Consider the following 26,880-nt stretch of genomic DNA (forward strand, 5'->3'; position numbering starts at 1 on the left):
ATACTAAAATAATTCTTTTAAAATAAATGGTATTCAATATAAAATTTTAAACCAGTGAAGAACAACGTTAGTAAATTTAATTTTTTGTTTTTCATACAATTGAAATAAAATCCAAAATAGTACGAGAATAATTAAAAAATTATATTTTAAATTGAATTTTTTCAAATTATTGAAATTATTATCAAAGATAATAGGACCTATTTAGAGAAGTAACTTATTAGGGCTTATTTCAAGAATCGAATCACTTGGACTTCTATTCTGAGTATCGAATCACTAAGTGATAGTGATATTTATCGTAAAAATTTAGATTATTATTATTGTAAACACAAACCAATTTATACAATAGTTTTGTGTGTCTATAATAAAGTTTTTCAAATTTTAACCATAAAATATCGCTAAAAATTCAGCGATTCCTTTTTCAGAATAAGGTTACAATTTTTGTATAGATTTGTGGATCTTATTTCAATATGGACTATATTCACATTAATACATAAATATTATATAATATTTCTATAATTATATTAATTTCTTTTATATCTCATTTTCTTTTCTTAATTCTATAAATTTTAAATAAATTATCTAACATATTATATAATTATTAATACTTAAATTATTATAATATAAATTCTTAAAAAATATAAAAATTATAAAATAATGACAATAAGAAAAAAGTAAAGAGAAAACAAATACCCTGCACGATTTCAAAATTACAATAATACGCTATTAATAGGCAATTCAGCTTATATTTTATAATTGCTGAATTGTGTAATAACACAGTTTTATCGTAATTTTGAAGTCACGGATATTTTGCAATTATAAATACATGTATATCAGTATGTTCCTACATTGTATATTAAATATACATTTTAAAAAACAAACATAATCTATAACTCTAATATCTTCTAAATATTTGATTTTTATTGCAAATAAATGATGAACAGTCCCTTCTCATAATGGCATCTGTAACTTCTGTTAGATGACTTGATAAGCTTTCCCTGAGCGATGGATGAAGTCTAAAAAATTAAATACGGTATAAAATTAAAGCATTTGATCTATAGTAAGAAAAATTTTAATTTATTTTATTCAGCAGAGCTTAGTTTACTTATTCAGACTTAAAATACCAACTGTGACTACAATATTATTAAACTTACCTTGAGAACATATTTTCCATTTTCTTTTCCATTAAAACATTTTCATCGGAATTTTGCTCTAACATGATTTCACAGAACATTTTTTTCGCACATGGTGTATTCCTCCAATTTGTTGAACGAATACGTTCCTCTAAACCAACTGTTTTAGTTTTTGGTATTTCTTCTTCAATATCTTGTAATATAATGCCTAAATCATCAGGTCGATCACTTAAAGAACGTTTACCTCGACTATTATGCCTGTGTATATTTATATTATTATTTTGCATAGATGAAGGCGATGATAATGATGATGATGAAGATGATGGTAACATAACATCAATAACCGCAATATCACTACCATCAAAATTTCTTCTATGATTTGATTCAGTACGTGCTTGTCTATCATTTTCCTCTACTAAAATTACCATATCATCACTATGTTGCGGATTGTATGGATTATATGGATATTGAAAATTTCTTTTATGTTCAGGATTAACATATGTGGTTGTACCATCTTCGGATCTTTTTAATAAATTTGTATCGAAATATTTACCAACAGCCATAGCTCCAATACCTAGAGCAGCACCACTAGCCATTAAACCTAAGGCTGGTAAAAGAGCTGGTGAAGCACCAGCTGTAACAACACCAACTTTATTTTGTGCATATTGAACTGGTTCCTTTGAAAATCCTAAATTCTTAGAAATTTTTTGACCAGCTTCAACTATAGGTTGAAAAACAGGTCGTGCTAATGCTTCAACTGAAGTGATTCCTGTTTGAAATGTATCACGCATTTGTTCAGTTAATTTCATCCAAAGTGGTTGTTCTTTTACTCTTTTCAATGTTCCATAATTGTAAGGGTATGTAGAGGCACGTTTCAATTCATATGAATCATAATAATTTATATTATTGGGGTAAGAATTTCGATAATATTCTTGGCTATTTAAGGTTTGTTCAATTGGATAATGTTTATCTTTTTTCGGAAGGATTGGCTGCCCTTTAATGTAGTATTGTGCTTTTTTTGGTGGTTTATCTTTTTTCGTTTCTTTAACCGGTGGAGCACGTGCTGGTTGAATACCTAAGTCAGGGTGTGCATAATATGATACCGGAGCTCTAAGATTCTCACCAACATCATCGATTTTTTCTTCTTCTGGATAATCATTCATGCTATTCAACATTCTACGTTGAATTCTTTGTGGTTCTCTAAGCAATTCATCAGGTGTAGTTCTACGTACAAAGTAATCACGATGAGCATGTTGTTCGTTAATTTGCTTAATGTAATCAATTAAACGTGATCCTGAATTTCTTCCTGTATTATCTTTAACAAAATATGGCCCTCCTTCGAAATTATTTCTATATTCACGACCATTTCTATTATCATCTACAGTAAATGGACCAAAATTTTTATTTTCAGATTTTGAAGATTCTCTTTCAAAGTTATCAAATTTTGTAAATGGGCCAAAATTTCTACCTTCTGATTGTCTCGTTCTTCTGGCCATATTATCATTATAAAACAGTAATTCTCCTAATGCTAAGGATGAAGGGCGTTCTGCTTTTGGTGGTACATAACCATTTTCATATGGTACTAGTTCGCCTTTAATAACCCTTGCATTTCGCCAAACTTTACGTTTATCTTCTTCATCATCTGGTACACGAACACCTTCTATAACTGGTATTCCATCACTGTCGACATGTACTAAAGAACGTGCCCGCTTAGTTGATTTCATTGGTGAATCTTTAACATAATAGGGATCGGAACGAATAATTGTCGGTTCCGGAAGTCTTAAATTTTCATTGTAAATTTTTGGTGTTGCAAGTTTTATATTAACTGGTTGCCTATCATTCTTCAATGAAGCCATACGATCATTATTACCCTTTTCCATTTTTTCAATATGTTCTATAAATGAATTAATAACTTCGGCAGATTTTTGATTTGTTGGTTGTGCGAAACGAACATTTGATGGAGGTAAAGGATTCCATTTACCATAATCAGGTTTAACACGAAATGTCGTCTCACCATAATTTGGACTAACTGATGATGCACTTGAAACAACAACTGGAGCTGGAATTCCTATTTGTTCTAACTTTTGTGGTTGATCAATGTGGCTGTCATCACTTTTGTTTCTTAAAAGATTATTTTCTGGGGTTTTTTTCACAATATTATGTTGTTCCTTTAATGATGATGAAGAAGATTGTGATGATGGAAAATTTATAGCACTACTTTGATTACCACGACGTTTTTTAACAATAATTGAAGCATAACCTCCCGTATTTGATTTAACATTAATAGTTTCTGTTTGATCTGGATCTAAACTTCTTGATACTTTTAATTGTGTACGTATTAATGATGGTTGATAAACTTTTGAACCACGTGATCTTGTTGGTGTTGGTGAAGTTGTAACTGAATTTTTTGTTACTGTTTTTTGAATATTACCATTTGTACTTTCATTATTTACCTCAATAGCAAATGTCAATGGTAATGAGATTGAAATTAATACCGTTATTGCTAGTAAAAGCGTAAAAAAAGCTTTACTTGTTTTTACCTTATGGCATTTATAGCCAACCGGTAACATTGATTCAAAAACTTTCATTGTGAATTTATTTAATTTTATTGTCAGTGCAGTAATGGTTGTAGTATTTGTAGTCAATGACGTCATAAAATTTTAATTCTCTTTCTTTGATATTTTCTTTAAATAAACTGTTGTTATCGTTATTGTTGCTGCTGCTTGATATTAAAATTTTTTAATATTATTTTGACTACATTCACAATTTTTAGTTATTAACCTGGTGTGTACTGAGATGGTTAATATTTCTGCGCCTGTTTATTTTGATTTTAGTATTTTGTTGTTGTTGCTTTAATTCTTGTTTGCAGTCTTTCTCTTTCTGTATACTTCATGTGTGATGTATGAGTCGAGGATGAAATTTCAAAACCAAAGCATGCAATACTCGTTGAATACTTTAATGAATATTGTTTACAGACTGCAAAAACAAAAAAAAGAAAATGAAAAATAAGAAAAAATGAAAATAAATTAAAAGAGAGATCAAATCACCTGAAAGAAAGTGAAATTTTTCTTTGATTTTCTTATGTTATTTTTATTGTTATTACTAATATTTTTTATATAGAGAAAAATTGTAACTGTGTTAAATGGCTGTGCATAATTATAGGTTTTTTTCTTAAATGTTATATTTTGTATACTCGCATACATAACAACAATTGTCTAATTTTAACTAGATATACGAGTATTATCATATCAAATAAATTAAATATAGACGATATTGTATTACAAAGGTTAAAAAATTTACATAAATACAAAAGTACAAAATTTCATTTATGTAGATTTTTTTTTCTTGTAAATAATATGTTTTGTATTTTAAAAATTTTAAAATTAATAAATTGTAAAAATGCATTTATGCATAATATTTTGTTATAGGGTAATTGTATAGGGTATCGAACGTGTGCGCCTGTCTGATGAAGTAGATTTGTTGAGTTGTTGTAGTAATTGCATATTTTTCGATGCGCTTTTAAAATACACCAAATTTATTATTTTTGAGAAAATATTCTGAAAAGAAATCGGTTGAGTTTCAGTCAGGTCTAATATTTTTAAAACTAGACTGCGATAGAACTAAAAGTATTAGTATTCCCAAAAAAAATTCCGTTTGCAACAAATGTCAAAACAACAAGGCCAAATTGGTCAAATGATAAATCAGCATACTATTGTCGAAAAGTGATATTAATTTTTTACTGTAAATTCTGTGACAAACTAAAACGGACTGTTTTCAATCGTACGGTGACAAAAACGGGCAGTTCTAACTTAGAATTTTAAACAGAAATTCAACCATTCTTCAATTCAATTGATTCAATCCAGAGTGGAAAAGTCCATTTATCATAAGTAATTCTTGAAGAGTGCTGAGTATGTCCTATAGAATGTTTCAATTCATTGATTAAATCATTGAGTCATAGGGTTTCACACATAATTCTTAATATTCTTTTGTTGAAAAATAAAATACACATACATATGTATGTACATATGTATGTATGGATACGAAAACATCTCATCGGAAAGGAAAAATATAAATAATTTCTTCTAATTCAATATTAAGAATATTATACTTTAGAATAGCTGAAACTTCTCGAATTTCTATAAAATTCAATTCAATTCAATTATTTACAAATAAAAAATTTTGAATGAAATTGACAATTAAATTCTGACGTTTTGTTTTCAATATTTTAATGACAATTGAAATTTTGAAAATTTTTAATTAAAATATTAAGAAATAGGAAAAGTAGGCGTTTAAAAATGGAAATTTATTAAAATTATTTTTATAATTTTGTTTTTATTAATTTATGAGTTTTCAAGAAAAACTTGTTAAGTTTATTGCTTCAAAATACTATTGTAATATATGGGTTTTCACTCAGTGATGCATTGTTGCAAAATCAAAAGGAAAACAAAATTTTTTCTCAAATTGCTGAATGGCTGAAAGAAATTTTCGACATATAATTGTAGAAAATTGGCAATCATGAGTTTTATCATCAAACTGAAATTTAAGCTTGCAGCTCGGAAAGCAATTAGTTTACAAGCAACTAAAAAAAATTTGAAAGACTTAAATTTGAAGTTATAACAATTTCTGAATAAAAGCCAAATAAATGCAACTCTTTACTGCACGTTTGCCTATAAGTCAAATATAAAGAAGTCGAAATAAAGAAGAATTTGTATCAAAACTTAGAACTACATATGTATAAAATTTTTCGATTTATTAAAATTTTTTCATATTGTGTGTATATAACCATAGATGATTATATTTGATCGTATTTAATCCATTAATGAAAAAAATTCGCGTACGTATGTTACGCATAACAATAAAATTTAAAATGATTCATTGGAAAATCGCCCATCTGCTATAATGAATCACAATTACTACAAAGTTTGTAAAGATGAAATGGAAACAGATGGAAACACTTTTATGGAAATGATTATGTACCGTATAAATAAGCATGCACACACATATTACGTACAAAGTAGATTAATAAGCAAAAAATAAATCTAAAAGGAAAGCAAAACCAGTTGGATGGAAAAAAAAAATTATGATAAAAAAAACAAATGTAAAAAGAAAGAGAGGGTTAACAATGAAATTGTGATGGCATAAAAATACCTAAAAGTTTTTTTTTTTTTGTAACTGCGCGAATGACTAAATAGATGGCATAACATTTTTTTTTATTAAATTGTTATCATTATTATAAATGTACATAAATGTATGATTGTATGTGTGAATGTCTGATCATATTCATGTAAGAGTCTATTAAATATGTTATGTATGTGCACATACACATATGAACACGTGTTTTGGACACAATTTATGACTAAGAATAACAGTAACAAAATTTTAGTTACGAATTTCTTTCTTTCTTTCTTTCTTTCTCTTTTATTAATCGTGACTCTTTTTTCTTTTGATTTTGTCCGTTTGTTTGTTTGTTTGTAAGAGGAAGGTTGCGCAATAGAAAAAGTTTATCGATCCAAAGTGATGTCAATTTAAATTTTTTTTTTTTAATTTTTGTTTACAATTTTTTTTACTTATTTTATCTTTTCTGATTTTATTTTTTTGAAAATTTTATAACTTTTAAAGATTAAGGCTTAGTTAGTTTATTTAGTTAAAATTATAAAATCTTTGTAAAAAAAAAAAAACAATTTATTTTTTGTTATTACATAGGAAATGGGGGGTTTTTTTTTAGTTATAAGTAATTATTTTGGTAAGAAATACTAAAAAAAATTCACAGACCATAAGTTGAAAATTTTAAAGAGATGTGAACAAAAAAAAATATTTTTTTTTTAATTTTTGCAAATATTTAAAATTAAAAAAAAATTTCTTTGGCATGACAGTAAATTCATTTGAATTTTGGAAAAATAGAAAGAAATTTTACAATGTCTGTGTGTGTATGTAATGTACTAATTGTATGGGACGCAAATATCTAGATTTAATAACGTAGTAGTGAATTGGAAATTTCAATTTCTCTCTATTATTTAATCCTTTTTTAGAGTATCTGATTAAATTTTTATATAAAAATTTTATCTGAAATCAGTATATGGTTTTGCTTTTGAAACTATAAAAGATGCCAATGTAAAAGTAAAATTAAATAACAATTTACTTAATCATATTACACACCCACTCTTAAGGTTATACGTATACCTCTTCTATATAGGTATGTTGTATATTACTTTTATGTTCGAAATGTAGTAATTTTAAATAAATGTAATACATATATACATACATATGTTTAATTATTTTTATTGGTGAAGAATTCAGAAAAAATTGATGTGAACAGTGCGGAAGGCCATTTAGCATTAAGTCATTTTTATATATTTCAATGAGAAAAATTAAACTGTGAAAAATAGAAATCGATTCTCAATTAAATTTAAGTTTATTTTAGCACTAAGGTCTTAGAAAACTAAATTTAAATTTCAAAGGACTTTCATGTTTTAGATAGTTTCATTTATAATATTGTTTTGGCACTTTAAAATCTAAGATAATCTAAGTCTGGTTAACGATTAAAAAATTTAAGATTAACGATAAAGCATGATGATTATTTACATATCAAATTGAAACTATATGATATCTCTCACATGTTACGTCAAAATTATAATAATTTTGCTGCAAACCAAAATAAAAATCTGATGTGATCAACACATATTCGTAATCGATTCCAATGTGTATTGCCCATTTTAGTGAAAGTCTTACAGAAGATTATGAAAATACATTTTGTACACTTCCTTTTGATTTCAAGGAAGTTAGCGAGTTTTTAGTTAACATACCTAGAAAAATGTAAATTTGGCTCGTAGTAGAATTTCACTTTGTGTCACCCGAATTCAATAAAAAGCTCACTAATTAGTCAAGGTTAGTTCAGTAACAACCAGAACTCAGCTATGAAATTTCTTGTTTCAAAATTATCTATTTTGATATTCTATCAATCCGATCCGTGGATTCCCAAAAAATTTTTAAATTCATTGTTTCAATACCCCGAATTTAAATATTAAATTTCAAGGAAATTGTTTGAATATTTCTCTTAATATACACAAAAAATGTAAAATCGGCCCGCACTTCATGAAGTCTTATGTATCTCAAAGGTTGATCAATCTGTGCCATAGCCAAAATAAATTCACATATGTTATAAAAATTCATCAAAATCGTACCTAAATTTCAGCCGAACTTTAGGTACACATACACACACAGACCGACAGACAAACAGACCGACATACCGACATTTCTTTAGTTTATTTACGCTTCCCTATTATGGAGAAGTGCGTTCCTACCGAAAACTCTTACATCCAAAATTTGGTGCCATCACATAACCTACTGAATTGTATACAATGCGGTTGGTAAAATTTAGCTACCAGATTATTGTCATCATTTTATTTTTAAAAAATCTGACAATTAGTCTATTGAGAATAGAATTAATTTCTATATTTACCGTCCGACAAAGTGTAATGTCAAACAAGGTTTTACATAGACAACTTTCATTTTAGCATAGTTTATAACGTAGATTTCATCGTATATATATCATAACAGTAAATAAAATCATTGTAAATTTTTTTTTCATATTATTAGAGAACGTTTTGACTGCTCTAAATCTGACAGATTCAACTTCTGACAATTACAATGAAATAATTACAATTCTGCCTCTAAAGGTATGCTATATAATTTTGTTTTTAATTTTTACTTAATACTGTAATATTTTGTTTGTTTTGTAAGAAACTAAAGACTACAGTACCACGTTTTTAAAACAATAGACGTCCTGACATGTATTCAACCCTCATTGCTAACAAAAATTCATATAGAGACCAAACCATTATCTTGTATATAAAATAATTACGTAAATAATACAAGCGTATGTACGTATGTATTTTTGTAATATATTGTTTTTTCATTATCTTGGCTTAATAATTCAGATAAACAGTGAAATTAAATAAAATTAAATTGCAATTTATTTTTAAATATTGTGCATCTTTCTTTAAACTCAATCACTAAAACCCTATAATTATTAAAAAAAACAAAAACAAAGCAAGTAAAACAAGAAAATAACAATAATTTTTTTTCTCTTCAAAAAAAGAAATGTGAATTTTCTTATCGTGATTCGCCAAATAATTATGGGTTTTGATTTTAAAAAGGGAAATAAAGTTCATAAAAAATGAATCTTTTTAGCAAAAAAATTACAAAATTTTTAAAATTTTATTGAAAATTTTATCGTTGTTATCACCAGTAAATATGAGGTATGAATTTTTTTTGTTTCTTAATTCCTTTTAAATTAATGCGGCAAACTCTGATGGCCAGTCGTTTTTGTATAAAAGTCAACAAAAAAAAAACAAATATATTAGTCTTTTATTAAATTCGCTATAAAAATTTAATTTATTAAAAAATATGCATAATTAATTTTTTTCCCCGTTTTTAAATTTGTTGCGATTTAATGGAAATTAAATAGATTTTCAAAAGTTTTATTGTATTAACTTATAAGTATGGGAAGCTGAGAAATTTAAAATTGAATATTAGCGTAAAAGCGGACAACACAGTTATCGAATATTCGATTATTATTGTATTCGATTAAAATTGTATGTTTGCATAGCGTAATAAGAGGAAACAAGCTTAACTCTTTAAATTTTCCAAGACAATTGGAAACTTGAAAAATTATGAGATTCTGTTAAGCAGAGATAATTTTCAAACAAATATCGTAAAATTTTATATAGGATCTGTTCAATGGTTCATTGGGCCAAATGACTATATTCGTAGAATGCAATTCTTGAATGTTCACAGAATAATCTCTGAGCAATGGTTCTTTAATTTTTTTTGTACAATAGATTGCATGTCGCTTAGTTAATTTTTTGTTATTTTTTTCAGGTGTAGAGATCTGATCTCTTACAGTGTAGAACATTGCGATTCATTACCTTTTCACCGAAATCTCTGCAAAATAATGCAGTATTTGGTGTTTTGAATTTGCAGTATTGTTGCGACATGAACAAAAAAGTCGTTAATAAAAAAAAAATTATTCATTTTTAGTCAAATATTGGAAAATTCTATTTCAGGAAAAATAAAAATTAAGAAAAACAAAAAAAGAAAATTGAAACAAAAAGAAATTTTATTATTTTTAAGTACAACAATTAACAATGTAAAAATGTAAAACCAAACTGCAACAGCTAGTAAAAAAAAAGGTACAGCTGAATTAACTATGCTCTTGCCATGATAATGTAAATATTTTTGTGATAGGTTGTAATATTTTTGCGATGTTTATGAATAAATTTGATTAGCAACATTTGTTTGTGAACACAAATAAAGCGCAGTTCTTACTATATAACGCTATATACCGCATTTATGAAAAGGCCTTATATTATAGGACAATATTCTGAATTTGAAATTATCTTAGAATTCATAATTTTAAAATCCCTTTTAAAAATATTCATGGTTTCAATTTCGTTTTCACAATTGGAAATCTTAAAGTTGCATTTAATTTCAACGATTTTTGCAAAGATTTTAATATTTTTTAAATTTGTAATACAAAATAATTGATGCTTTCTATTTAAGGCGCTCAGCGCATTAGTGGCCGATCCAACATTTTTGCAAAAATGAGTTATTATATTCAATAGAACTGTATTGCCCTAAAGAATTGTTCTACATAATTTCAAAATTGTTAGTTTACTCTTATTTTCACTCTATTTTCCCATAAGTTCATTTTTGATTTTAAAAATTTTATTAAAAATTTAATATTTAAATATTTCAATCGCAATTTACTCGAAATGTAATTTATGCAAGCAGGCCACTAATATGCTGAGCGCTTCATTTGTAGTAGAAAATTTGGCTGCACTTATGTATTTTAATAAAATAATCTATATAGATATTGAAGCCATTACTTTATATAAATTAATCAGAATTTTAAGCGGATATATACTATGAAGTTTATGTAGATAATATATGTGTATTATATATAGATTCATATAGATTCTGTTTTGTTAATGATATACAAAATTATTTAACAACAATTGCACTTGTGCATATTTTTGGTGCTTTACGGTGCTAGAATATCTGGTAACAAAAATCTGAAATCGTTTGCACTTTTCACATGCGGCAATAAGTGCAAATATTTTAACATATATATTGATATGATAGAAATTTTCCTACAATATAAATTTATAATTGTATAAAATAATTGAATTAATCTTAGCCTCTATTCATACATGAAAATTTTTATTACACAATTTTCTGAGTTTATCATAATAAACTACATAGAGAGAGAGAGAGAGAGAGAGAGAATTTATTTAATGAAAATACATAAAATTTATTGCACCGATTTAAATATTTCATGTAAAGAGTCTATATGATTATAATATATGTGAGTGCATACACAAATATACATTGTATATTATTTAAAAAGAAATAAATATTTAATGTTAGTATAAATTAAAAAGCAAGAAAAAAAAATCAACTTTCACTGTAAATGTTTTTTTTTGTATTTTTATATTGAATTCAGATTGAAATTTCTGTTCGATATTATTCGTAATACTTACAGGTACACATATATATAAACATAATATTTACACAAACACATATATGAAAAAAAAAATATGCAAGTGCTGCAATACTTTTTATTTTAAAAATTAAAAACATTTTTATTTTTTTAGTAAAATTTCACAAACAAATTAAAAGTGTCACAAACCAACAACCTATCCGTCATCATAATTATATTTAACAGAATTGAAAAGTATTTTTGAATTTGTGACATTTTTATTTTCAAAAACACAATAAAAAATTTTTTTTTATTGTTTTTTCTTTTACTTCTTAAATTTATTCTTTTAATCGTTTCTCTTTAAAATTTTTTTAACTTAAAGGTGCCATCTACCGTAAATATTTTGTATTGTCATATATATGACTTACACCGTAGTCAAGCAATAATTCACATACACGTTTTATTTTAATATTTAAATACATTCATACATTGCACACTATATGCAAACATAAAAATTAAAATGGCAAAAAGCAAAAAAAAAAAATTGAAAATCACGTCGCTATCAATGTTGTTATTATCGTTATTGTCATTCGGCAGCCATACATACTATATTCTATACTGTCATCAATGTAATTATCATTCATATAATATCATCGTCATCGTCGAACGATCATTTTAGTTCAAAAATGTCATTTTTTCTTCTTTTACTTATGTTCTTTTTGTTCTTTTTTTGTTTTTTTTTTTGAATAAATGTTTTGGTTATTTTCATATTGTAATGATTATGTATGTATTGTATATCATTCATTTCACAGTTAATTGCTTGAAAGATAACAGATAATTTTTTTACAGAGTGTATTTAATTAAATTTGAATTGTAATTATTAATTAATGTCTTATAGTTAACTATTAATAACTTTATTAAAAACACAAAATTTTGCATATTTATCGGGGCTATACTTTTTTGATTAAACTAATGAATATGTCCAATTGTTAACTTGAAAGCAGAATTGATCTTTAATTTTCGTGCTATATTTTGATCAATATAGAAAATATGGATTAAGCATAGCAATATTTTAAACTTAAATAAATACGATAAATTAAATGCTGCTTTCAATGCTCATATGTAGTGTTAGTTTAAAAGTGACGGAATAGTTTGAAAAATAACAGAAGCATATCAATAACATATTTTTATTAAAAAAAATTAGTTTCTATCCATTTTTATGTTTCTAGGTTGTCATGTCTTTGTACTTCCGTACAATAATAACCCAAGATTTTTAAAGAAATGCTTGTCCTTAAAGTAAGGCTCCTTTAATGTACTGTCGCCTTTTGATTTATTAATTGGTACTGGTGCAGTAGGTTAGTTTAAGAGTTTGTTTTCCTCACCCTTTTATAATACCATATTGTATATTTTCATCAAGATTTTTCTCTTTTTTTACTTACCATTATATATGTAGACATTTAGAAAATATTTTATACAAAAATTTTTTTCCAAAGCCAGTGGAAAGTATTTCTATAACAAGAAATAACTTAAAATATGTTGTGGTATGCATTCCTTATAAGAAGTAGTAGAATGAAATTTTAAAATTATATAGACGTAATCAGAATGGCATTTCGCCCAATCCCAGCTCTTTTCGAGCTCTGGCTGTACTACAGTTTGCCAAATGAACAATATGTCATATTGTTCTTCCATCAACAGTGCCATAAATGCAATTTTTTATTGTTCGTTTTACATTAATTTAAGTGTCATAATCAATTGTATTGGTAATTGCGTTGCAAAAGTTATGTGACAGTTGTGACTTATTTTAATACTAGAAAATTACAACTAAATCAAATAACAAATCTAAAAGAACAACACTTCTATAATTTTTAAACATCCTGTATTTCCAAACAAAATAGCAAACGTTTTCAATAATAGCTTTTTAACTATACCAATTTAATTTCAAACAAAAAATTTAATTAAAATGCAAAATTTGTAAATTTTTTAAAAGAAAATTAAATGATAAAAAAAAAGAAATTACACATACACGGGCCGTATTCAAACACACAATTTATTCAAAATTATGTCAAATAATTTTCTTATACTCTATGGGTGTTGTGTACATTAAAATTTTAATTTAATGTGCAGAGTATAAAAATGTTTTCTACATTTTCTAATTTTACTATTTAAAAAAAAGTACTTATTATGAGATTTTATTGAAACAAATTTGATGAGCTTCTCAAAAATATGTGAATTGAATTTTTATTTTAATATTTTTATATACACAAACACACATACATACATTTTAACACACATAATACATAAGTAGCTATGTAGCAAATCATTAAACATTGTTTTCATCTTTTCTTTTTCAGTTTTTCATAATTCTCTAGAGAAGTTTTAGTATTTAATTTGTATTTGGTATACACCTAGACTAAACTATTGTTAAAACAGTTAGTAAATACACAATTATTATCATTAATGTAATTTATAAATGAAGTAGCAATGTTAGTTATAAAATTTAACATCTTTATTTTCTATCATTTTTTCTTGCAATAAATAAAATTTTCTTGAAATAAGAAGAAAATATTTAATAAATTATTTTCAATTCTGTGAAAATAGTAAAAAAAAAATTAATAATTAAAGATGAAAATTAAGATAATAATTGATAAATGACTTTTTTATTCCAATGGGATTCAGAGGTTATTTTTTTTTTTATTCTTAAAATTTCTAAACTATACAATATAATTTAAGTTTTATATAAAAAATTTATTTGGCATACTACACGAATTTATAAAATTGGAGAAAAAAATTAATTACAATAAGTTTTTAGTTGAAGGAAAATAAACTAGTTTGCAACAGTGTTAAGATTAAGAAATGGTAAAAATTTTATTAATAATTTGTGATAAAGACTTATCTATAATTTGATTTGAATAAGTATGCAAGTATATGTTGAAAAACATCCGAGAATGTTTGTTACAAAAAGTAATTAAATGTCAAAAAACAACTATTTAATATTAATACTCAACACTAGACATGCCTTACAACAACACTTGGAAACTAGCCGAGGGTATATTACCAAACGTTTCCCAACAGAAAAAAAACATACTTTTGCAAATTAGAGCAATGCACTCTTCCGGAAGATGTACAGAAAATTCTTTTATCTGCGCACTAAAAATGTACAAGCGTAATATTTACTTTACCTTCCTAAAGTGGACCCTTAGTATCCATTGGCCTCACAATACATCCAGGTTACGCAAATATTATTCTGACACATTACATCATGAACTTTTTATAACTATATAACGGCTAGCACGGAAAGATTCAAAATATTGCAAGTCAAAATAAACAATTTATTCATAAAATAAAATGAAAAGAAAATTTAATGTTTATTGATTAAACAATTTTTATTACAAAGATAATAGTAGTTATTTATATAATTATTGTGGTAACACTATAAATATATTGTAATTTGTGGTAATAACACACTTGAACAATATTGTTACGGCAGCTGAATTATTACGTATGTATAGAAAGTGAAATGAGAGAAAGTAAAAATTTGTGTTCTTATTTGTGTTCTCACACAAGTATGTCCTAAAGAAAAATTTAATAATTGATAAGATCAAGTTTTCAAGAAATCAGGCGTAAAAATAGTTGAATTTTTAAAAATTACGAGTATGCATTCCATTTGTTTTGCAGTTTTCATAAAAATTAGGCATTACTCAATGTGTCTTGCATTGTGTCTTCTAGGTAATGATTCTTCTTTATGATTTGTCGGTGAATTTCGGTTAATTTCGGTTATTATGCTTGTATTAAATTAAGCAATCCTATATGTGAGTACATATATTATGTAATGAAATTTTCGGCAGTATGAAGTGAAGTTCAACGTAGTTTGGCAGTTTAGTAAAATATGTTACTGATATATGGTGAAATACCTTTAATAGTATTTGTAATATATGCATATTTATTAGGTAAGTCTGACATTGTTGTTCACATCCAAGGCCAAAATAGTTGCTCCATTGTTGGTTTAAAGAATAAAAATATTTTTTTGTTTTCAAATATTTATGGTGACCAACCATTTCAATTAAGAACTTGATTTTAATAACATTTTGAACAGCGACCACATTTACTTTTATATTATTCATTATAACTGATATTAAAATATGTAAATTTCAATTAAATTACAATGACAATTAACTGTGATTGAAAAACGAGACAATTTTTCATTTATTACATGTTTTTAATTATATAGGATCATGTTTACATATTTATGCATGTCTGTTATCCGTACATACGTCTGGAGAAGAGTTCATAATTGAAATCGTATATATACAGTGGCAGAAACATGTATACAGAAATAGAAAATTAAAAAATAAAAAGCAAAATAAAATCTGTTATCAAGATGTTCCTGTTCAATGAAAATATGCAAAAAAAAAACACAACTAAAACAAAACTGTTATATTGAAAAAAATATTACTGTTCATTTATTAATTTTTAAACAAAAACAGTATGATTAACAAAAAAAATATGCATCTTTTTAAATACATTTAAATTTCGTATAATATACAGAGAGTATAGTGTGTAAACAAGTCAAGTTAACTAGAATCAATAGTAAACAACAACAACAAAAAAAATAGCTGCCAGCGTATGTGAAAGTAAAAACTAAAACTTAACTATGAAAATTATTAATTGTGTTGTAATAACAAGAGTAGGTAGGTATGTACACTTTATAAAAATTATTTTTCTTAACTTGTTTTTCTTTGATTTGCTTTACTGCTTATATGCGTTTGTAAAATTTTTCTTATACAAACTTACATAAATAATCCATTTACACTGTAATCTCATATTTTTGTGTTTTCTGACCATTTTACATTGGGGTTTTTCATTTCATTTATTATCTAGAGTGACCAAATGATTGCTGATTTTTTTTTATATTATTTATAATTTCAATTATATGCGAAAAACTATAACAACAACAGAAAAACATAAACTTTTGATATTTTTTTAATAATTATTGCATTTATTTTTTGTTTTTTTTTTCTTTTGCTTAATTTTAACACTAAAATAATAGAAAATATGAATTTTAAATATAAAAATATGCAAGAAGAAGAAGATAACAAAAGTAAAAAAGAAAAGAAAATAGTGCGCACGATTCATTCATTGCGCGACATGATAGTGAAAATTTATAGAGATGTGATTTTTAAAGAGGGATCAAAAGTAAATAGCAAAAAAGTGAAGTGAGACTCGTCATGCGATTCACTTTTATAATTGTTACTTTTGTGTTTTTTTTTTTACATTTTCTTATTTTATATTTTTGGTTAATGAAAATAATAAAATTTTTAGAAAAAACAACAATTAACCAGCATAATTTTGTTATTTTGTGAATATTATTTTGTGAATCGGCTTGACAACTTGTTGTTATACTTTTTAAGATAAGTTGACAGCAGTAATGTGACATTGCTGAAATTAGAAGATTCCGTTATACATCTGTCACATCTGTTTATTTACGAAAAATAACGAAAATTTACGAAAATATATCGTATTTTTAATGAGAGTAATTGAGTCTTAATTTGACAGAAAGCGTGGTAAAAGAAAAGTAAGTGGTAAAAGAAAAGTGACTAGTTAATCAAAAATTGGTAGAAGTTTTTACAATTAAAGTTTTTATTTACGAAAATCCACTTAAGTTTATCTAGAGATACAAGAAATCATTTTGTCATTTGTCGACTTTTTTTGAATTTGGATTTGTGAATGGCAAAAATTTTGAAATTATAAAAATAAAACACCTTATAAGGCAAACTGATATAATTCTGACATGGCCAACGAATTTGTTGAATTTTGGGTAATGTCTATGTATATGAATACCGCCAGGTGCCTCAAATTAAAGTATAAATGAAGTTCTGCAATGGCGGTATACTAATTTTTTTGTTCATTCAGAAAAATTAATTTTTTGGGAGTTAAATTTGTAAGTATTAGAAATCGATTAAATATTCTGTGTAATTAGGTTCTACTCTAAATGCTTCAATGTTTAGCTGATGAAAGGTTTTATTTTAAATAATTCAGTTTACAAAAACAAAGACAATTGTATATATGACAAATTTATCAGTGAACCGGCAACGAAATTAAATATTTATAAAAATTTGAAATTCATCTATAAAAAGCCCAGGAGAACTGAAAGTAACAACTAATAAATAAGTATGTCAAATTAAAAAGAGAGTATACTAAAAACAAAAAAAAAAGTGAATTTTATTTAAAGAAGAACTAAAATAGAAAATTATTAAAATTCAATAGGTATAACAATATTGAGTGCTGCTGTTACTCTTTAAAATACAAAAAAAAAAAGTGATCGCGTGCGCGTGTCAATATCAGTTATGCTTTATCGCCTCTGAACCACTTTATTTTTTAATCATACGTAAATATAATACACATATTCATACATATACATACATTGTAAATAATTATGGAAAGTGTAAAGATGACAAATGAATAATTTTTTAAATATTTCTTTTTATTTAATATTTTCCCCATATATTTTATTGCTCTTAAATGAAACTGATATCGTTTAAAAATTTAATTCCTTTGCATATATATATATATATATATATACCATAAAATATTATTAAGTTGCACATTTCTTAATGAAAATGAAATTGAAATTCAATCAAAATGCCATTAGAGTAAATTATAATAAAAAATTTTTTTAATATTTTAAAAAATATGATTTGAAAATTTAATAAAATTCCTTATAATAATCATACAGTGCAAAGATTGCAATATACATAAAACATATATCGTACTTATAAGAGTACATAATAAATTTCGATATTTCAGTATGGTTATAAACCGTACTGAAATATCGAAATTTTTGCTCAGTATTGTTTTTTGTTCAATTTGCCCCTGTATCAAAGTTAGTTCGAAAATGAGATGAATAAAGCTTATATACAACTAGTTTATAATAATAAATACCAGAACTCAATTCAATTTAATTGCTATTGTTACAGTAAATATACTCGATTTACTGTCACAATCGCAACCAACTTGAAAAGTAATCTATAATAACATCTCACATTATTAATCTTTTTATTGAAGCTGTTGCCTTATATTAAAAGTTTAAATATATTAATATTATTGAGATTTAAAATATAGATTTGTCAAGTTTTCAATTGAATTGTCAAATTTTTCCTCAAAAATATCATGGAAAAATCTTCAAATCTCAACTAAAATTGTAATTGTGCACACACAGACTGATAGATCGACAGGTTTCTAAAAATAGGAGAAGTGCGTACCCACCGAAAACTCGATATGCAAAATTTGTTGCCATCACATAAACTACCTATTGTTTACAAAATGCGGTCGGTAAAAAGTGAAGTGCGGAGTGTGTCTCTAAAACTAAATACTTTTCTCTTTAACAATAAACCAAATTTTTGCCTTATAATTTAAATAATTTAGAGATTTCTTGTAATAAAGTAATTTTTCTGTAATACTCTTTTAAATTCTGAAAACACTTAATAATATAACACTGACCCACTCTCAGAGTTCGAAAAAAGGACACACCGTACAAAATTATAATAAAGCATTCCAAAAAAATATTTTGCAGCAATGCTAAATTGCTTAAAACCGACTTTGCATTAATTTTAAATTTATTTTAATTTGCTAAGTTGTTAAGATTCAAGTGAAGTTTTTCAGTGTTACCATATCATTTCTACTGTTATTTGATTTAACGATTTTTAGGTAAGCACTTAAAAGTATTTAAGAAATAACCTTAACATTTTAAATTGGATAGGGAAATTTTATTCATTTCTAATCATTAAAAGTACTCTTAATATTCTCAATTATTGGTAATTTGTGAAATTTAAAATTAATAAATTTTAAATGCAATTTCTAATTAAAAATATTATTTTTTTCAAAAATACATTCATTGACCCGATTTATCGTTTGATAATTTTTTTATGAATTTTTATATCGAATAAATCAATTGAATTTGCTAATAAATTAAATTAAAAATAAAATTAATGTTGTAAATTATGTAAATGAACTTGTTCACCTTTAAATATATTTTTTGTATTTTAAAAATAATAATAATAATATATTATTATCGAAATTATTTTTGATTGGCAAGCTTACCAAAATTAAAACATTAAAATAATTTTATGAATAAAAAAATACTCAACAAATAATTTAAAATTTATTTTCGAATAAAAATTTAAAACAAAAATTATCTTCAAATTGGAAAAAAATATAATTATTATTTTCACTCAGTGCGTTAGACCATGTGTCAGTCCGTGCAACCAATTATAAAACTTTTATACATATAACATTTAAGATTAAAATAAAGATCCAATCTTATACACAATACGGGTTCTGACGAGAAACATACATATATACGAGTATGTAATTCTGTAATAGAAAAACAATTTTTATTTGGCTCTTGTTCCATATCTGTAAAAATTTTGACAGCTCAAAGTTCTAAAAAATCTATTCTTTGACAATTGAATTTGAAAAATATTTTTATGGTTTTAGCAAACCATAAAAATATTTTTCAAATTTCGTTTACGCAGAAAAATAGTGTCTCGTTTCTTCTGTTGTGAAAGAACTTAAATAAAAATTGAAATTACAAAATGGCCATTGAATTTTTTTACAATTGTTCTTTTCTTATAGACGATAAGTAAATGGCATTAACAGTTAAAAAAAATCCAGAACAATATTTTTTTCTTTCTCCCTTCTATTTCAAGTTATCGCTTCTTAATATTAATAAAATCTCAATTTTGACTTATAATTTTTGTGAAATTGTCTGCTCTCTGAAATTTTGTATAAAAGCGAAAAACAAACGGTAAATGTCTTATATTATCAAAAAATGTAATTATCATTTATATAAAAAAATTGGAATATATTGCTTTTGTACATGCTGTATATAATTGCCCGTGCGAAAATTATATACAGTGGGATTTGTATATGGTCATGGTATATGCAAGATGAGAAGGGAACTGTTCCCGAACGAAATTAAATAAAAGCGCTGTATCGTTTGCATCTAGGGTAAAATGAGCACTTTTAGAAAATGTATCATTGATAATATAAAAAGTGCCTTCAAAAGTAGTTGAGTAAAGCTCTTTAAAAATTCACATGAGCAACAAATAACAGATATGCTGTTTATCAGCAAACCACAGCGGTCCCCAGTTTTTCATTAACCTAATTACCAGCCGAGTTTGATTAATATTATACTAACGTTTCTTTTAAATTTTGTTGTAATCGTAAAAGTATGCAATATTTTTCAAAATTAAGGAGAAAATTGTATAACAAACCACATATTTTCAATTGCTCAAAGGAAATGTGCTACTCTTCAAATCATATTTGTTTAAATTGAAAAATAGAAACATCATGTTGTATGTGCATATATATATATATAAATGTACTCGTACATGAATATGCATATATGTATGTATAATGTATGTAATGTACATAAATCTAAGTCGATTGCAAATAATTTTAAATTTTTATTTCTTCCATATTTTGACTGACTTTAACAAATTGATAATGGCAGTTTAATTAATAAAATTAAAAAAAATTGTAATAATAATAATATTAATTAGTTATTTTTTTTAAATATGAGAAAATATTTTTATATTTTTTTAACGGTAATATGATTTTTGATTATATTTTATATAATATATTTATTGTTTTTTGAATATCTATAATATTCGCCTGGAATATCTTTTTCATTTTGAATGCATTTTCTAAATTTATTGTTGATTATATTTGCAATATATAGATTTTGTATGTAGATAAATAAAGAAAAGAAATACAGAAAAATTTAAATGGGAAAAACTTTAAACAAAAAAAAAATGAAAGGTGTGAGAAGATGAAATTATAAAAATCAAGAAATATAATTTTTCTTATAATAATTTTAAAATTTTAAAAGTGCATAATGTTGGAGTATATTCGAGTAATTCACATAATTTGTTGCATAAAAAATTATTTTTTTTCCTTTTAATGTTTTTAACACTTTTGTTTTTAATGACACTTTCACGCCTCTTATTACAATATATGCAATAAACAATAACTTGTGTGCAAATTGTGGTGTGAATTCATACTGTGTTTTTGTGTTGCGATATACATTTTTTGTGTGTTGTAAATTTTGTAAATAACAGTGACAAAAAATTTTAGTAAATTATTTTTTACGAGTAACAAATTATTTAATAAAAATATTAAATAAATACATAATTACAATAAAAATAGCAATAATATTCATAAAAGAGAAATTTTCTCATATTTTGTAATAATTGTTATACAAATTTATTTTTTATTTAAATTATTTTTATTAAATATTTTTATGAAATTAATTCCTATATTAAGTTACAAGTATATACAGTCGAACACGCTTAATTGCAATACGTATATAAAGGCAAAAATCCCTCATTGCATATTTTGACCACATGTAATTTTTTCAATTCCTTATGTAGTTTTTGTAACGCTTAACTGCAATTTGCTTAATATCAAAAAACTTTTACAAGTCCAAAAGTTTTTAATGCTTCTGTCAGTTTTTACAAAGAATCACAATCCATTATAAATGTTCTAATTTATACATTTATAATTTATACAAATTTGACATAAAAATTTAATTTTGCGAATACGAAATATATGCACAAAAAATTCTGTCTGAAAGGATGTGCACATAAGCGTGCTTGAGTGTATTGCCTTAAAGGAAAATGTATTCTAGACATACAAACTAATAAATTACAAATCAAAAAAAAATTAATTTTGAAAGAAGGGGATGCTTAAACGAATCATCTGTTTATTTAAAATTTATAAACGTACATATGTATAATTTATAATTGTATAAATTTTTTAAATACCTAAATTTTTAGAGTGTAATACAACATTTCAGAATTATTCATGTTCATACATGAACATGAGATTAATGATAACAACATATTTATGCGGCATAATTGTTTTACGTAGCAAACTAAAAAAAAAGTAGTTTACACTTTGATCGCAACCTAATCACTGCCTACCTATGCATTTCTATATGCATTTATCATTTTAAATACAGTTTTACTTTGGAGCTTCAATAGATTTATGAAATTTCCAATGATTCAGAATTATACGATATTTTTAATATTGCATAAAGTTTTAATTTTGGTAGTATATACAATAGTAGCAATTAAGTCTCCCAATTTCGAAATTACATTTATATAGGATATTAATATACATAATTCAGATTATAAGTTGTTATTGCTGAATTTGTTATTGATAATACTGTTATTGATAATACTTAATTGTGAAGTCACGGATTCTTTTTATGAAATATTTTTGATGTCAAAAGTATTTAAAGTAATCCTTGGAGTATATACAATTTTATAAATTAAAATTCTCAATTCGATACGTTTTCGTTATAAATTCATATATTAGAAGGCACACATTTTTATTTTTAGCTACTCGTAATTTAGTTAAAATTATCAAAAATCAATTTGTTTATCAGATTTATTCTCATATTATACAAATCATATTATCATATGAATTTGGATATTTTTGAGCTGTGATTTAATTTAATAACAATTACTGGACGTAATTTTAATATAGTTTAACCATATATATATATTAAATAGACGTATATATACAATAATTCGAAAATAATGCAGACAACCATTATACAATTGGAAATTTAATGACATGTATCTAAAATATAGAAATTATATAGGAAACGAATTCACTCGTAAAAAATTTTCCATACTAAAAAATATTTAAAAAATAATTTACTAATAGATTTAAGTTCAAAACTTGTACGTGTAAAATAAAAATTAAGTTTAGTATGAATAAAAGCTGTTAATGATTTTACAACATAAAATTTTTTATTACAACAAATAAAATATTAAAAAGTTCATTAAGAAAAAAATCTTACACTTTTATTATATACCCCCGTATTTATGTATAATAGTGTAAACACATAAGGTAAAGTCATAGACAGATCAAGGAAATCTTCCTCATTAATATTAAAATAAATATTGTACCAGTTGTTGTTATTTATCTTAAATCACATATACGTTCGTATAAATATTAACTTAATGTAAATAAGGAACCCAATTCTAAAATACACAATTGTACAAATATGTATGTATATACATTCATTACATGTACCAATGTTTAATTATATAAATATGAAATATAAATTATTTTTGAAAGTTTGTTTTGGAATTAAATTGTATGCCAGCGTTTATTCTAATATTTTGCTCTACTTTGCTTCAAAATTGTAACAACTCAAAAAATTATAATTTTCTAGTAGAATATGACAATTTATGCAGAATTCTGTTTTCAATCATGGATAAATATAAAATTTTTTCTAGAATAAATATTGGATACAAAAGAGCATTAGTTCTGTTATACGTTAAGTTTTTTATGTTATTATCAATTGGGTTCTATTTATAGAATAATTACAAAGTTCACTTAATGCTAAAAATTATAAAATTATAGCGTTCCCAATTTGTTACAGCGATTTATACGCTCGCATTCTGTATGAAACACATCATAAAATTAGTATGATTTAGGTGACACTTTTGATATTCTCTAAGAGTACATTCTTCCAACATCATAGCCATTTTATTTTAATATTGCAAGTGATATAAATATCATATTTAAATTTGATTTTAATTTGTAATCTCATTGCATACTTTTGGTAAACCAATAAGAAATTGCCTTATATCAACTGCAAGTGCTAACAACATAACAAAAATGATTTTCACTTGTCTTAATAGAAAAGTTAACGTGAATGAAGTGATGTTAAATATTTTACATTACCTAGGTCATATCCCCCACTTATAGCCTTTTTATAATATAAATTTAAAATAAAAAACAAACAAATTAATTTTGAAACGCTATTTGTCAAAATTAAAATTTTTTTAAGTTGATCAAGCTTTGAAGCAACAGAGTAATTTTTAACTATTTATATACATACATACATAATTCATGTAATGGCAAATATAGTTGCATATATACTAAGCATAAGACAATCTCAACAATTTGAACTCAATAAAACCTAATATAATTATTTTGTATGTGAAACAAATTCTTGGTAGCAACTGTATACATATTATATATATATGTATGTAATTGAATTTTGTAAAAAAATATTGGTTACAAAATTTTGAATTTATTAAAAGCATATTTCTGTAAAAAATTTATTAAAGTTGATTTTGGTTTGCATCACCATCACATATTGAGTTTAAATTTCAATTTTATTCACAATAAATTTAATCAATTCGAGTTTTAAATGTGTACTTGTATATGTAATAGGATTTAATATAAAATTTTGAGCTAGCATTCTAGTTAACAAAATAATTATTGCAAAAGTTTTTAATTATAAATTTATAATAAATTTGAAAAAGTAAATTTAAATTATAGATGCATGTTTTTTGTATGTATGCATGTGATATAAAAAGTATTAAATTTGCATCTGAACACATGATACAATCAAGTTTAACACGATACACCCAAAATAAAAAAATTGTTTAAATAATTTACAGTACAATTGCTTATTAACCCTTTCTTGCCCATATTAAATATTACGAAGAAAAACTTATTGAAGAAAACTTTTCAAGCGGCATTAAAAATAATTTTGTAAAAGATTTTCAATAAAAAGCTGGGAAAAAGTATTGGTTTTTTATTCCCAGTTTGATTTTTTGCAAATTTATGTCAATTTCTTTGTTAAATTTTGAAATTCTTTTGTTCATTCTAACAGAATTTTTTGCAAATTTAAAAAGAATTCATATGTATTTTCTCCAAAATAATTTTGAATCTGATTGAAATTCGAAATTTGGTTTGTTTACTATAAAAAATGAGTTTAAATCTTTTTCAATAGTCTTAAACCATAATCTACATAAAATAGAGAATTATTATGAGCATGACAATAGTATGTTATTAAAGCCACAACAGACAGTTATTACCAGCATATATTGGTATTTATATGTTTTTCATTTCTATATATATGAACAATTATAGAAAGGAATGAAAGGGTTAATTTTTATGTATTATAATAATATCAAATAAAATATGAAATGGAATATTTTATTTCTAACTTTTCATATAAATAATGTGGTTTTAATATTAAGTTTTTAATATGAATTGCATCACGATGGAATTATTCCATGAATCCCCACCACGCCTTTAAAAGTTTAAAAGATGTATGCGATTTTTGCTTTTCTTTTTCAAATTATGTTTAGTTAAAATTTTTCATATTTTTTCTATTTAATTATGTGTTTCATATCTGCAGCAATTGTAATCTCACACTGCTTTTGTTATTTTGAACTCACAATTGGTATATAATGGTTATCACTTTGAACGTCTATAATTGTGTAATTCAAATTTAAGATTTAATACAATTGTTATTCAAGATTTTATTGAACAATTATGATAAAAATTAAAAATTAATTAAGAAATTAAAAAATTTATTTTCATCATACCAAAATTATTCCACTAGTTTTTTTTTCCTTTGCAATAATATTTTTAAAAAAATTCAAATAAATTATTAAAAAAAAAAAATTACGAATATTTTTTAAAATTGTTTTCTATTTTTTTTATTAATTATTTAATTTATTAATTAATTTTATATTTTGGAAAATTTCATAATCAGTTTTTAATATAAAAATTTTTTTTTTCTATTTTTTCATTCGTTCGAGCACTTATTATTTAATTTCGATATTAGAAAAAAATATTTTTTATATAAAATCAAAAAAATATCCAAAAAAAAATCTTAATTTTTTCTATAGAGTCTAATTAAAATTTCATGGCTTTTAAATTCGTTTCTTATATAAAATCCTGGCTTTTTCAATTTCTTTAATTCTTAAATTTTAAATTCAATGCAAGTTTTTCATGTGGACGCTTTTATTATAACAGTTTTAATAGTGAAACGAAATTGAAATCGAAATTTTATTTTTTAATTATTTCGAATTTTTTTTTTTTTTTATTTATACATTATTCACGATTTAAGGAAGAAATATTAAAAAAATTAAAAATCCATCCGATACAACGGTTAATCATCGACTGAATTTTCGATTGATTCATTACAATTAAAATGTGATGTTCTCCAGTTCCACCATATAGTTAAAAACTTCATCCATCCATAGTACTCAAAAATTGTTTTTATTATTTTTTCTCGTTTTTTTTTTTTATTTTGTTTTTAGAGGCTTTTCTATAAAAGTAACTAAGCAAAAATTTTTTTTGTTTTTTTTTTACTTTTTATTTTTTACACTCAAAACTTAAATTAAAATACAGACAATAAAGAAAATTAAGAAAAAATAAGAAAAAAAA

General features: G+C 24.4%; 1 protein-coding gene across 1 annotated transcript; it reads right to left on the reverse strand.

Annotated features, from left to right (window-relative positions):
* Positions 1 to 120: 120 nt before the first annotated feature.
* LOC129619393 (uncharacterized) lies at positions 121 to 26,880 on the reverse strand. Its single transcript, XM_055534651.1, has 3 exons — positions 26,034 to 26,880; positions 1,152 to 4,106; positions 121 to 1,013 (listed from the first exon to the last, which is right to left on the reverse strand). Exons 2-3 carry the CDS (start codon positions 3,782 to 3,784, stop codon positions 893 to 895), a joined length of 2,754 nt encoding a protein of 917 aa, XP_055390626.1. The 5' UTR covers positions 3,785 to 4,106; positions 26,034 to 26,880; the 3' UTR covers positions 121 to 892.

The sequence above is a fragment of the Condylostylus longicornis genome, unplaced genomic scaffold (genome assembly GCF_029603195.1).
Source record: "Condylostylus longicornis isolate FDR11 unplaced genomic scaffold, ASM2960319v2 ptg000001l, whole genome shotgun sequence".
NCBI classification, from domain to species: Eukaryota; Metazoa; Arthropoda; class Insecta; order Diptera; family Dolichopodidae; genus Condylostylus; species Condylostylus longicornis.

What these genes read in the sequence shown, in the direction of transcription:
- LOC129619393 (XM_055534651.1), bottom strand. Translation starts at nt 3,784, where the DNA reads ATGACGTCATTGACTACAAATACTACAACCATTACTGCACTGACAATA. An exon ending in ATGGAAAATATGTTCTCAAG is followed by an intron (nt 1,014 to 1,151) that starts GTAAGTTTAATA and finishes TTAATTTTTTAG; the next exon opens with ACTTCATCCATCGCTCAGGG.